This window comes from Heterodontus francisci, chromosome 38, assembly GCF_036365525.1.
Source record: "Heterodontus francisci isolate sHetFra1 chromosome 38, sHetFra1.hap1, whole genome shotgun sequence".
NCBI classification, from domain to species: Eukaryota; Metazoa; Chordata; class Chondrichthyes; order Heterodontiformes; family Heterodontidae; genus Heterodontus; species Heterodontus francisci.
The window spans coordinates 34283240-34296516 of NC_090408.1; the positions used below are offsets into that span (position 1 = coordinate 34283240).

The 13277-nt window shown below is 44.0% G+C and overlaps 1 protein-coding gene across 1 annotated transcript; it reads left to right on the forward strand.

Annotated features, from left to right (window-relative positions):
- Positions 1 to 313: 313 nt before the first annotated feature.
- Positions 314 to 12917, forward strand: LOC137352344 (retinaldehyde-binding protein 1-like). The gene is made up of 7 exons (XM_068017639.1): positions 314 to 325; positions 2029 to 2157; positions 7412 to 7616; positions 9349 to 9527; positions 10874 to 11032; positions 11818 to 11928; positions 12759 to 12917. The coding sequence occupies exons 1-7, from the start codon at positions 314 to 316 to the stop codon at positions 12915 to 12917; spliced, it is 954 nt and encodes a 317-aa protein (XP_067873740.1).
- The last annotated feature ends 360 nt before the right edge of the window (positions 12918 to 13277 follow it).

Here is a 13277-nt window from a genome sequence, read left to right on the forward strand (position 1 = left end):
AAAGCCATCCAACTTTTCACCTCTGCTGCCTCTTTTAAGACTCTTACACCTCGTGAAGTGCTTTTCTATGTTAAAGGTGTGATTATATGCAAATCATTGTTGCCTTTTCTTCATTGTCCACTGAAATCGATAGATTCTTGCAACTGTATTATGGGAATATGGAAGCAAGGTGGGTGGATAGAGTTAGAATACATGGCTGAACAGGCTTGAGGGGCTGAATGGCCTACTCCTGTTCTTATGCTCCTATGACTGTCTAATCCTATTTTGTTTTCTGTTCCAGGGTTTAAAACAAAGACAGAACTACATAGATAAAATGGCCGAGATTGTAAGTATTTAAAGAAATCAATTTTATTTTGTTTTCATTTCTCATATCAATAGGCAATGTGATGTAGTGTGGAGACAGGGGATTTGCATCTGTGATCTCCCACCAGTTGACACGGTGATCTCAACTGTATCATTTTATCATTGTAGATCAGCAAGAGAGGGAGTAGTGAAGAAAGATACCCGGACGACAGGGGTTAAGTTACGAGGAGAGATTACACAAATTAGGCCTGTTTTCGCTAGAATTTAGAAGGTTAAGGGGTGATCTGATCGAAGTCTTCAGGATATTAACAGGAAAAGACAGGCTAGATAAAGATAAACTATTTCCACTGGTTGGAGATTCTAAAACTAGGGGGGATAGTCTAAAAATTAGGACCAGACCGTTCAGGAGAGATGTTAGGAAGCACTTCTTCATGCAAAGGGTGGTAGAGGTTTGGAACTCTCTCCTACAAACAGCAGTTGAAGCTAGAACAGTTGTTAATTTTAAATCTGAGATAGATTTTTGTTAAGCAAAGATATTAAGGGATATGGGCCAAAGGCAGGTACATGGAGTTAGGTCGTGGATCAGCCATGATCTCATTGAATGGTGGGACAGGCTCAAGGGGCTCAATGGCCCACTTCCTATGTTCATAAAGAGAGAGACAAGCCACTCTTATGGGTCTCTTAGTGGGTACATTCACAGTGATTATGTTCCAGGTACAATGGGTCAAAAGGCCTCCTTCTGTGCTGTATGATTCTAACTCAAGCAGCAGTTTCAAACCTCTCCCAGTCTCCACACAACCCTTCAGCAGGGATTGTGATTGGTATAGGAGAGCTCTACAGAAGGGAAAGAGAGAATGCTCCTCCCCATAAAAATGTCCCAGACGCCATCACCTCTGATATGAACCATTTGAATTTCACTGTGGATGTTTATGGCAGCACTGTAACTGCCTCTCTATTTGGGATCATCCGCTCTCCTCAATTAAAAAATATCTCAATGTCCAGGGTATAGTGTATCGAGAATCTGTACTGATGCAGACACATCGATCTATAACAAATGAAACCCTAGCCAATCCCCATCCAGTTTAGGACTCAGTCAGAGGTTCCCACACAGTTCCTGATCTGTTAACATCGTAAGACAGTTTGGGTTAGAATCAAAAGTTACATTTCATATGAAGTACCACAGTTGGCTGTCTCAGTGGTTCAACTGGTTTTGGCAGTGAGAGGTTGGACTAAAGAGACTAGGAAGGTCCAAACGTTGATTGCTACTCTGGAGTAGAGGCACCACAATTGACTTCAGTGTCCCTGGGCTGCAGGGAGGGAGTCCCAGTGATAGTGTGGAGGTGTCAATGTTGCTGAGGACAGACTCGGACTCAGCTGTGATGCTCTCTTGCCCACAGTTGAAAGTTTGCAGACACTCACTGTCTAAGATCATGCAAGAATATTGATTAGTGCCTGGAGACAGTAGAACTATAACCCAACAAAGAGTCAACATGTCCTCAGATTGGGTGGTGAAGGGACGGGAAGAAGAGAAAATTGGTGAGAAAATTAAATTTTACAAAGAGTCAGAGCTGTGTATCCTCTTTATGTTAACATGTGCATCAGAGCCATCTGGCCCTCACCGCCATCCAATCATTAACCACTGAATATGTATTTGGTGACTTTCTTTTAGCATCTTATAATTTTACTATTAAAGTGTCGTAATAAGTGTATTCCATTCTTCAGCAGACAGGAACTTTCCGGATGGTTTCTGAGGAGGAGCAGGCTCTCCGTAACAAACTTGAGCACCTTACCACAAAGGATCACGGGCCTGTGTTTGGCAAATGTGAGACACTGCCCCCTCACACACAGCAGAAGGTCAGTGAGGGCATCTTCCTAACTTTCAGAGGCTTAACATTCAAGCAGGTCACAACAAGGAATGATCCCGATAAGGGAGGCCAGTGCACAAAGTTCTCCAGATTATCAGTGAAGAATGAGATATCTCTCTGCGTTCACACATACTCACAAACATGCATGCCCAGATTTAACTCGACAACTGAAGGCCAATGTGGGCTGAAGGAAGTGGGGTGTGCGTAGGAGGCCAGAATTGGAGGAGTGCCGAGATTTTGGAGGATTGCAATCTGGAGGAGGCTCCAGAGATAGGGCGAGGCACGGACAGCGAGGGATTTGAAAACGAAGATGAGAATTTTAAAATTGAGGCATTGGTGGATCTGGAGCCAATGTAGGTCAGCAAGCATGCGGGGGGTGGGGGAGGGGGGGTAGTGGTGGGCGAGTTGGTGGAATGGGACATTGTGCGAGTTAGGATATGGGCAACAGAATTGTGGATGAGCTTAAGGGCTGAATTTATTCAGCTTGCCCTCTCGGCGCCAAGCTTCAAAAACAGCGGGGCGCATGTGTGAGATTTATACCGCGGAGCCACTGCGATATTTAGCACAGTGGCACATTTACATGGCCGGGGCAGACCACCCACCCCCAGCGGCATTTGGTGCCACCATGCATGCGCTGGCACCATTTTTAAAGGCCTTCCAGCCCTTCAGTTTAATTAAAACTTTTAAAGTTACAGGACCTCTAAAAATTAAAGTGAACATTTTTATAAAAGGTTCAATCCCCTCTCCCACCCCGCAATGACTAAACAATTTATTAATTGCCCTCTCCCCCCTCAAAAAACTTACCTTGAGATCCTGACCTTCCGCCCCAAAGTTTATAACCTTTTAACTTCAACCCCTTCCCATCATCCACCAATCGCAATAGCTTTCCCCGCTGCCCCCCCCACCCCCACCCTGAAAACATACCTGCTCCCCCCTCCCAACCAGTGTTATGCCTCGGATCTCCGTTTGTAAATTCTGTAAATTGTGATTCCGCCACCAAGCGGCGGGGAGGTCACCACAAGGCCCCGCTGCTGTCGGTAATATGGGGCTGGGTCTTCGCAGCGATGAGGTCTGAGCGGGCCTCTCTCGGAGGTATTTTCCGAGCCCCCATGCCACGACCCCTGACGTCGTGGGAGGGTGGGGGGGGGGAACATCTGTAAAATTTTTCCCTATGTATATGGAGTGTTGAAGATGAGAGTTCAGCTAGGAGAGCATTGGAATCATCGAAAACAAAAGAATGGATGAGGGTTTCAGCAGGGGATGAGCTGAGGCAGGGGTGGAGACGGGCAATATTATGGAGGTGGAAATAGGAGATCTTGGTGATGGGGAGGATATGGGTTCCGAAGCTCAGCTTAGGGTCAAATAGAACGGTGAGGTTGTGAACATTGGTTCAGTCTAAGACAGTGGCCAGAGAGGGGGATAGAATCGGATTGATAGGGAAAGGAATTTGTGGTGAAGGTCGGAGACAATAGCCACAATATTCTCAATGTTACCTCTTGACTTATCAGCTAGAGCTGCAAGAGCAACAAGATTATAAACTCCCCATCTAACAAGCAGCACAACATTAAATGTAGAGTACCACAGTGTTATTAAAGGATAGCAAAGTGATTGCAAAGATGAAATCAGGCTTGAGAAAACATACAATATTCGAGGTGCCCTCGTGTAGTTTACTATGTCAAAGCCCTCGGGGTATATCAGTGCCTTGCAACAAAATCCAAAGGCAGCTATTATTGTGCTGCCTTTTGGAATGTTCTGCACATTTTACAAAGCATTCTCAGCCCACAACATCTGACCTGCTTCTCTACTTTAATGATGTTGTGGCCTTTCTTTCGATTCCCTCTGAAGGCAAATGAAATAAAGTGCACCCTGCCACGGGATCTACTTAAGTCTTTGAAGGCCAGCCTAAAGGCACCTTTCATGGACTTGAGAAAAACAGCTGATGAATTTCAACGGCCCAGAAAAAAATGAGGGTTACCACAAACTGCATAAATTGGCAACCTGTACTGGCTGGAACAGAACACACACAGATATTGACATGCACACAGACACAACATATACACCCAGGCATACAAATATGTCTCTCTTTGGCCTCCTTATCTCGAGAGACAATGGGTAAGCGCCTGGAGGTGGTCAGTGGTGTGTGGAGCACACAGCCTGGAGTGGCTATAAAGGCCAATTCTAGAGTGACAGACTCTTCCACAGGTGCTGCAGAAAAATTTGTTTGTCGGGGCTGTTACACAGTTGGCTCTCCTCTTGCGCTTTTGTCTTTTTTCCTGCCAACTGCTAAGTCTCTTCGACTCGCCACACTTTAGCCCCGCCTTTATGGCTGCCCGCCAGCTCTGGCGAACGCTGGCAACTGACTCCCATGACTTGTGAACAATGTCACAGGACTTCATGTCGCGTTTGCAGACGTCTTTGAAGCGGAGACATGGACGGCCGGTGGGTCTGATACCCGTGGCGAGCTCACTGTACAATGTATCTTTGGGGATCCTGCCATCTTCCATGCGACTCACATGGCCAAGCTATCTCAAGCGCCGCTGACTCAGTAGTGTGTATAAGCTGGGGATGTTGGCCGCCTTGAGGACTTCTGTGTTGGAGATACGGTCCTGCCACCTGATGCCAAGTATTCTCCGGAGGCAGCGAAGATGGAATGATGGAATGATATTAACATGCACACAGACACAACATATACACCCAGGCATACAAATATGTACATATACACAAACACAGCATATACACAAACACAGCACTGCACAAATATACATACGTGCACACACAAAGGGTTGCATTTTGAAAGCCCGCTGCCTAGATGGCACGGGGCGGCTCATTAGCATGGCTGCCCCCCCACCCCCCCCGAATGACATGGAGGGGGTGGGCGAGCTGTCCCCAGCAACGGTGTCTGGCACCAATTTGCAGGTGCGGCGCCATTTTTAAAGGGCTTAGAGCCCTAAATGACCATTTAAATTTTTAAAGGAACATTACATTTCACATTAATGAAAGTAACTGAAATTTTTTTTCCATACCCCTCTCACACCCCCCCCAATAGCCTTACATTAAATTGATAGCCCGTCCAGCCCCCACCCCCCCCAAAATACTTACCTTGACGACCTTCCTCCCCCCAAAGTTCCTGAACTGTAACCCTCGACCCTTTCCATCAACACCACCACCACCACCCCCCCTCCCGGCCACACTGAGAAAATAACCTCCGACCCCCCCCTCCCCACAGGTGTCACGCCTCGTTTTCCCGAATGGGGATTCAAAGGAGCAGCATCGCCAGCTGCCGGAATGAAGATCTCAACCTGCTGTCAGAATCGCTGTGGCCGGCAGGTTAATGAATGGTAAGTGTCCATCTGCATATTGTAATGCGGGTCGCGTTGCCAAGCGGCAGGGGGCGGGGCTGCCACGTTGCCTCGCCACCACTGCTGAGATCGGGACAGGGCCTGCCGGCGTCAGGGCTGGTGGCCGGCCTCATTCGTTGTGATCTTCATCCCCCCGCCCCCAACTCCCCCGGAACCGTTCCCGGCGCCGGAGACCCTAAAAAATCCAGCCCAAAGAGCCCCTGAACTCTTCCAGGCTCCTTTGCAATAACAAATCCTCACTGGTTCATTTTTAAACATTTGGAAAATATTATCGCTGACTGAACTTCGGTGAAATTTAGTCAAGCTTTAAGTTCCAGATGTGTTCTATTTTATCAGCAGACAAGCAATCCCCATGGTCAGACAGGCCTCTCACCATCCAGCTTGGAGCTTGTTTCACTTACTTGAAATTCCCAATTTTCCTCGCTTTTCCTAAAAGGTCTTTAAACTTCATTCAAGTTCCTTCGGAAGCGAGACTGGGATGGATCTATCTGTAACCCCTTTAGATGGGCAGGCTCAGTTTTGCTGTCACCTGGAAGTGAGGTGGTCTGGAGATTTAATCTTGTGGCTGTATTGTTGGGAAGCGAGCAGAATGAACTCTAGGCTACAGTGACTCAAATGTGCCAGTTCAACGTAATTCTCTCAAGAGCTAAACTGGTCTCATCTTGAATTCCTTGTCATTCAGTGCACCAGAATATAATCTCTGGCTGCTCTCACAGTCTGGCAAGGGTTGTGCTTGATCCCTGGTTGGCTGATAGCATATACAGATCTATATTTTATAGCATTTTAGGGGGAGATTTGCAACTATCTATCTGGTGCTCTAGAGGCACTTGCAACCTACCCCATAGTCCCAACCTCTACTTCAAAGGCACCAAGGCCTTCAAAGCAGAAATCTAAAAAGTTTATCTCACACCTACCAAGCAGAATGCAATGAGCAAGCAGCTTGCCGTCAAATCTACACAGATAATTGTCCTTTGAAAGGACTATCTTTATTATCCTTTGAAATGGGGTCAGTACACTCCATTATGTCAGAACACGTGAGAGGCAGGACCAGTGTAGCCAGGATTAGAGCCTCATTTACCATCTGTTTTGTTTAAGAGTCATGGAGCGGGCTATCTGAGTGCTGTTTGACATGATGAAAGGTTCAAAGTTCAACCAGTAACTTCATCTTAATCATGATCTTCCCTTCAGTCATGTTTAGCCAAGTACCCTGAGCAGATATTTGAGTATGCCACAGCACAGCCGTGTAATCCATTTTGTTCTGAACACGAGATCGGGTGGTGGATAAGCTACAAACAGTCAGTGCAGGAGTGTTTAGACGCAAGTATTTCATGTTCATCCTCAGACCCACACCATCAGCACAGTTCTGGCAAGTCCTGAATCCCGACATAACAAACACTTTGAATCCAACCCAGTATTGCTTTGAATGCCGATTTCTGGGACCGCTCCTGTCTTGTACTAGCGCTTTGTTAATAATGTGAAGGAGGAAAAACATTGCTGATTTTTTAAAGATTGCTTAACTGCTTAACTGGACTTCAAAATGTCATTTTACCTCTTCCATTTTGTAATTACATTCTCCCATCTTTTAAGAGTCTTAAATCATTCCTAACCAGGTCAGTGGGCAAATGGTCTGTTTGAAGGCATAATTCAACATTGTTCTGAACAGCATTTAGGAAGTGCACAAGAAAGGCTCAGACTGACTCATCATCCACGTAATCTTTTCCTCTTTGAGCAAAGGCCAATGTTACACTCTAGACATTTGAGATCAGGAATTCCCATTTGGTGTAGGCACAAGAAAGCTCACTTTTTCCTAATCTGGGATACGGTCCAATAGATACTGGTTACTTACTGAATTAAGGACGGTAGATTTTCTTTTTTTTTCCTAAGGCTAAGGACGAATTGAATGAGACAGAGGAGAAACGAGTGACGTGTGTGAAAGAGCTTCAAAAACTTGTTCTTGACACTGCTGACACTGGAGAGGAGAGCTGCAAGACTGTGCTTGAGAAAACAAAAGACAAAGATGATTCCTTCTTCCTGCGTTTCATTAGAGCAAGAAAGTTTGATGTGAAAAGGGCTTACGATCTTCTCAAAGGTAAGTGGTGAACCTGGGTTGATTAAGAGAAAATGAACATGTCAGGACCCACCTCATTGACACATTTTAGAAATACTTCCCGAACTTTCCAGAGATTCACCTGATTGGATTTTACAGCGACCAATTTTCTGAAATAGTACTCAATCTGACGAGAATTGCTTTATCTTCACTGGTTGCTTTCCACTGCACCATGAACTGAGGATCAACTTGTTATTTCTGTGATTGAACATCACTTTCAAGCTATTCCCAGTTGGTGAAGTGTCCAGTCTCACTTCAGCTGCTCAACCAATGAAAGGCAGATTTAGCATCAATTGATCGCTGAAATGGTATTGTGGCAAAGACTGTGTAGATGTCATTGATTGATCTCCTTAAGTACTTTCTAAAGATCTCAGTATATCCCTGGCACTGAGAAGGCAATCCATGCAAGGGAAGGATTGGCAGACATTTGACACTTTGCCAATTGTTTATTCAGATTTCCTCCCTGGTTTTTCTGCTGGGTATGGTTTGCTCAAGTGGTTCTTCATGTGTGAGTCTTGTCAGTGAGTGTTGAAAGGCTGCTTGATTTTGAATGGCATCATAGCCAAATCTGGATTCTATTTCACATAAGGACCTCCCAGGTGGATCCACTACACACCAATCAGGAGGAGGAACTTATCTTTTTTATCTCCACGGCCCAAGGACACAAGACTAATTGTCCATTCTTCCCCTTCACCCTGGATAACTTATCGCATACTGGAGATTGGGCCACAACCAACAATAGCTTTGGTTTCTGTGGAATGTCCGAGCTCAAGTCTTGACCCTTCATTGAAACCTAATCAGCAAGTGAGAAAGAATTCAGCCGCTGGAGGCTCAGAAGATGCTCATTAAACAGGAGACATGTCTCCTGTGTCTTCTATACAGTAATTACTCCTGACAGGGCCCAGAGTTTTGACATGGGAAAGTAGAGCTTTTCTCTGTTAATTAGTGGCCTCTCAATGTGAAAATTCATCTCACTGAACATGAGACACAGGCGGACATTGTCCAGCCATCGAGCAAAGCAGGAGAAAAACAATTGAGATTAGGAAGAGGAGAAAATGCTGACAAACAAAAAACAACATGCAAAAAACTTCAAATAAATGGGAGACTAAATAATTAATACTTGATGATCTCCCATGACATTACTCACCAGTAGTCTATGATTTGGAGAATGGTTGTGAAAGTGAGCTTAATTCTACTTATACATGACTGCTTTCCGGCAACAAGAACTTACTGTTTCAGTTCCCTAGCCATAGAATTACATAGAATTTGCAGCATTAAAAACAGACCATTCCACCCAACTGGTCTATGCCAGTGTTTATGCTCCACACAAGCCTCCTCTCACCCGACTTCATCTCATCCTATCAGTAAAACCTTCTACTCCTTTCTCGCTCATGCACGTATCTAGCTTCCCCTTACATGCACCTGTGCTACCGGTAGCAACCATTCTACCTCGTAGCAAGTTCCACATTGTCACCACTCTCTGAGTAAAGAAGTTTCTTCTGAATTCCTTACTGGGTTTATTAGTGACTGTCTTATAAGAGGAAGATACAAAAAAAATGAGAATTGTACAGACATCACAACAAAAGCCCTCATATCTAACTAGGATATGAGCTCTACCGCATTTGGCTAACAAACCAATACTGAATATTACGGTGTCAAACTTCTTCCCCTCACCCCATGAGGTAGATTTATTCCAATTTGTTCTCTCTGATAGGTTACGTGCGCTTCCGTGAGCAATACCCTGAGCTCTTTGAGAACCTGACACCTGAGGCCGTACGCAGCACCATCGAGGCGGGTTACCCTGGCATTCTCCAAAATCGAGACAAGTATGGCCGTGCCGTATTGCTCTTTAACATTGAGAACTGGGATTATGAGGAAATTACTTTTGATGAGGTAATAGAACTTGTCTATATCAAAAAACTGAAGAGAATATGTGTTTCCAAACTCTTGTTTGATTGTTTTTCTCTCTTTGTTCTTCCTTCTCCTCTCTTGAAGAGTTGGATTGGAAAATCTACAGACACACGGAGGGATGATTTACAACTTGTCTATCTAGCGGCCATTATGGAAACCACCTGATTTTCCTTTCCTTTGATATCACTGGCTGATTAAAATCGGACAGTTTCTATAATGGGCACCCGACCTGAAATGCCAGCTTTATGCTCCAAAGATCAGTTGAAAATGACACTCCACTGGACCTCAGCCTGATCATGATATTTGCATGATGCCCCATTGTGGGAAAGAGACTCTCACCTGCCTCAAACATAACCATCATCATAAGGGAGAACAGGTTTGGGTAGTAGCTCCAAACATCAGCATTTCGGTGCTCTGGAGGTTTCCTGGGGCTCGGCTCACAAGTGAATTTGGGGACCATTTGGAGATTCAGGTTCAGATCATGGCTGAACCCCAAACGTTTTGGACACAATTTCTTCTCCATTTTAAAAGCAGCCTCCTTTGTAAAGTTGTCAGGAGGGAAACCTATGACTTGTTTGTGAGAGGAAGGGAAACCCAGTGCCCCGTCCCAGTCTGGGCAGCTACGCCACATGGTTTGTCTTGGATTAGATGGTGGGTGCCCTAGATGCACGTGAAATTTGATGCGAGAAAGTCTTCCAGGGTCAGCAGCAGATATTCCTGGTGGGCACAATCCCAATCTAGATGTTGGAATCAATGGCCTGCAGATTCTCATGGCCACTGACTTGTTGGAATAAGATTCTGATCCAGTTGCCCTCCACTACCTTGCCTGGTTGCTATTCTTCATGTGCAAACCTAGGCAGTGAGTGCCAGAAGACTATTTGACTGTGGAGGACATCACCCATCCTGTCATTCCCCCATTATTCACACACATTTTCCAGCAGGCTTATAGCAGGAGTAGCAACCCTGACTGCTTTCTCCCCCTCCCTAATTGGAGAATCTGAGGCCAATTGTTGTATCTCTATATAGCCCCAGTTGAAATCACATAACTCAGCAAAGAGAAGCGATCAAAGATAGGACCTAAACAACTCTTGCCAGTTGGCTATTTTACCATGAGAGGACACCACAGCTGATCCTTTCTGAGGGCCCCACCTAATATATAATAATCAGGAGCAGGAATCTTGGTCGATTGTTCCTCTCACTAGCACTCCTGGCAATTGAAACAATATTGCTGTAAACCCCAGCTGAATTCGGCTAAAAGAATGTTTCTTTCAAAGATCTGACTCAGAAGATGATTGTGTGTGATTTAGAATGGTTCTCCTCCTTGTTAGATCCTTCGTGCTTACTGTGTGATCCTGGAGAAACTTCTAGAGAATGAGGAGACGCAGATTAATGGATTTTGCATCATTGAAAACTTTAAGGGATTCACAATGCAACAAGCTTCTGGCATCAAACCCTCAGAGCTCAAGAAAATGGTAGACATGCTTCAGGTGAGTGTAGAAAGGCATCAAACAGAGGGATTCATCCTTTAGATATGTGCAAAATAGCAGAACAGGCTCGAGGGGCTAAATGGCCTACTCCTGTTTCTATGTTCCAATGTGTGTGGGGCAATTCAATGAAAAGCATGTGCTTTCACTGTCTTTTCATTGTCTCTTCCAGAAATGAAAAATTCCATTATTTTGAGCCTATTTGGGTGGAGTTCGCAATTACATTTCCAACTATTCTCCCTCCCTATCCTCAATGCTCTATGGGCCCACGTATTTTCTCTTCACTTCCCCTGGTCTGCAATGTTCCCCTCCAGCTGAGGGGTTTCTTTCCACAAACTGGTCACTAGGAGGACCTTGCAGACAAAGCCTATGATTTTTCCTTCCTCCTTCTCCTCCTCCTTGGGGAGTACCAGACCTCCAGGTAGTGCCTCCCTAAAGCAGCTCAGCCAAGATTAGAAACTCGGTGGGGAGACAATTCAAACTTTTGTGCTGTAATCATACCCCCATTTTACATGCTTAAAAATGCACTGGGCTTTGACCCAAATCACCAGGGGTGAAAAGACTTCAAAGGACCTATTCACAAAAGTAGGTCAAAGCAGATGGTTCAATTTTGCTTTTTCATTAAATGATGTCCCTGACACTGGGCTCCAAGCAATGGGATATTGTATTATTGTTTTCTTGCACTATCTGGTAGCCTTATTTTGAGACATACACATACACACAGCGAGCAAAGAAACATTGAAAAAACTTCAATAGTTTCATGTCTGTTCCACTTTTTGAATTTTTAGGACTCCTTCCCTGCTCGGTTTAAAGCTGTCTACTTCATCCATCAACCTTGGTATTTCACCACTACCTACAACATGGTCAAGCCTTTCTTGAAGAACAAACTTCTGGAGAGGGTAAGTGCAGAACCAAGGCATTGAATGTACTTTTGAGCATTTTTCCAACCTGTTCTCCTCTTTCAAGTTCTATTAAGAATTGCTCCATTATGCAAAAATTCCTCTAGGTATTGCAATAAATTACTGTTCTGAAGGTCTGCAGCTCTTTCCTGTCTCAGGAGATCGAAGCTCGACTTGGAGAATAAATTACCAAGGAAGGCTATTGAAGTAGCAATATAAATGGGCTCAAGAATTCTGGGGAGAAAAAAGGGATTGAGATATTTGTTGGGAAGGTGGATGGGCTACAGCTCTAGGCAGACATAGCAAATCCATGCCAAGTTTAGCAGAGAGACTGAGGCTTTCAAACAAAAACTTTAATGTAAACATTAAAATGCACAAAAGAAAATTAAATGGGTAAATTTAATCAGTTGTGAAATATGTTCTTTTAAATTTTAGTCATTTATATTGGTTATTAGAAATTTCAGTTACTGTGAAGAAAAATGGCAGATGGAAAAATTTCAGAATGCATTTGAGTGATTTATGGGAAGCTGATGGCCAGACTTTACAACTTCAGAGCCATATACTCTAAAATAGCCACAATTGTGCATCACACAACTTAAACATTGAAAAGAATTTTCACAGTGCCACTTATAGGGGTAAGAAGATAAGAAAAACAGATACGTTTAATGTATTATCAATGAAACATGTGTGTCACATAAATAAATTTAATGTACAATAGTTTATTCATTTAATTTAATCCTTTAAAGGTAATTTGGTGATTTTATTTGCTGTCACTTTTTCCCAATTAGATTATTTATGAAATGGAATAAACATTAACTGCTTCTTCACAGGTTTATGTCCATGGTGAGGAACTTGAAGCCTTCTTCAAGGAGATTGATGCCGACATCCTCCCAGAAGATTTCGGAGGTAATCAACCCAAATACGACGGCAAAATGATCGCTGAAAAAATTCTTGGTCCGAGTATTGAGTCAGAAGATACCGCCCTTTAGTTACCCATAGATGGGGTTGAAGAAAGCCTTAAATAGTGAGGGCTGCCTAATTACATGCTAGTTATTATACTCAAGGGTTTTTTTTAAAAAAAAACCTAAAACATTGCACCACACAAACTGAACTTTTCTTAATTCACTCCAGATTTTTCCTTCACATAATTGACATTTTCATGGCAGGTCCAAGCTAAACTAAATCATTGCCTCGTTCCTTGTTGAAATGTAAAATTAGCAATCAAGGAGTTTTTATGAAAAGCAAAATGCAGCTCCACTAGTAGTTTCAAAAATGAAGACAGGCGTGCATTTATATGCACTAGCCTTGTCACATCTCTCAGAAGCATCTCCAATTGGTCCACATTAACA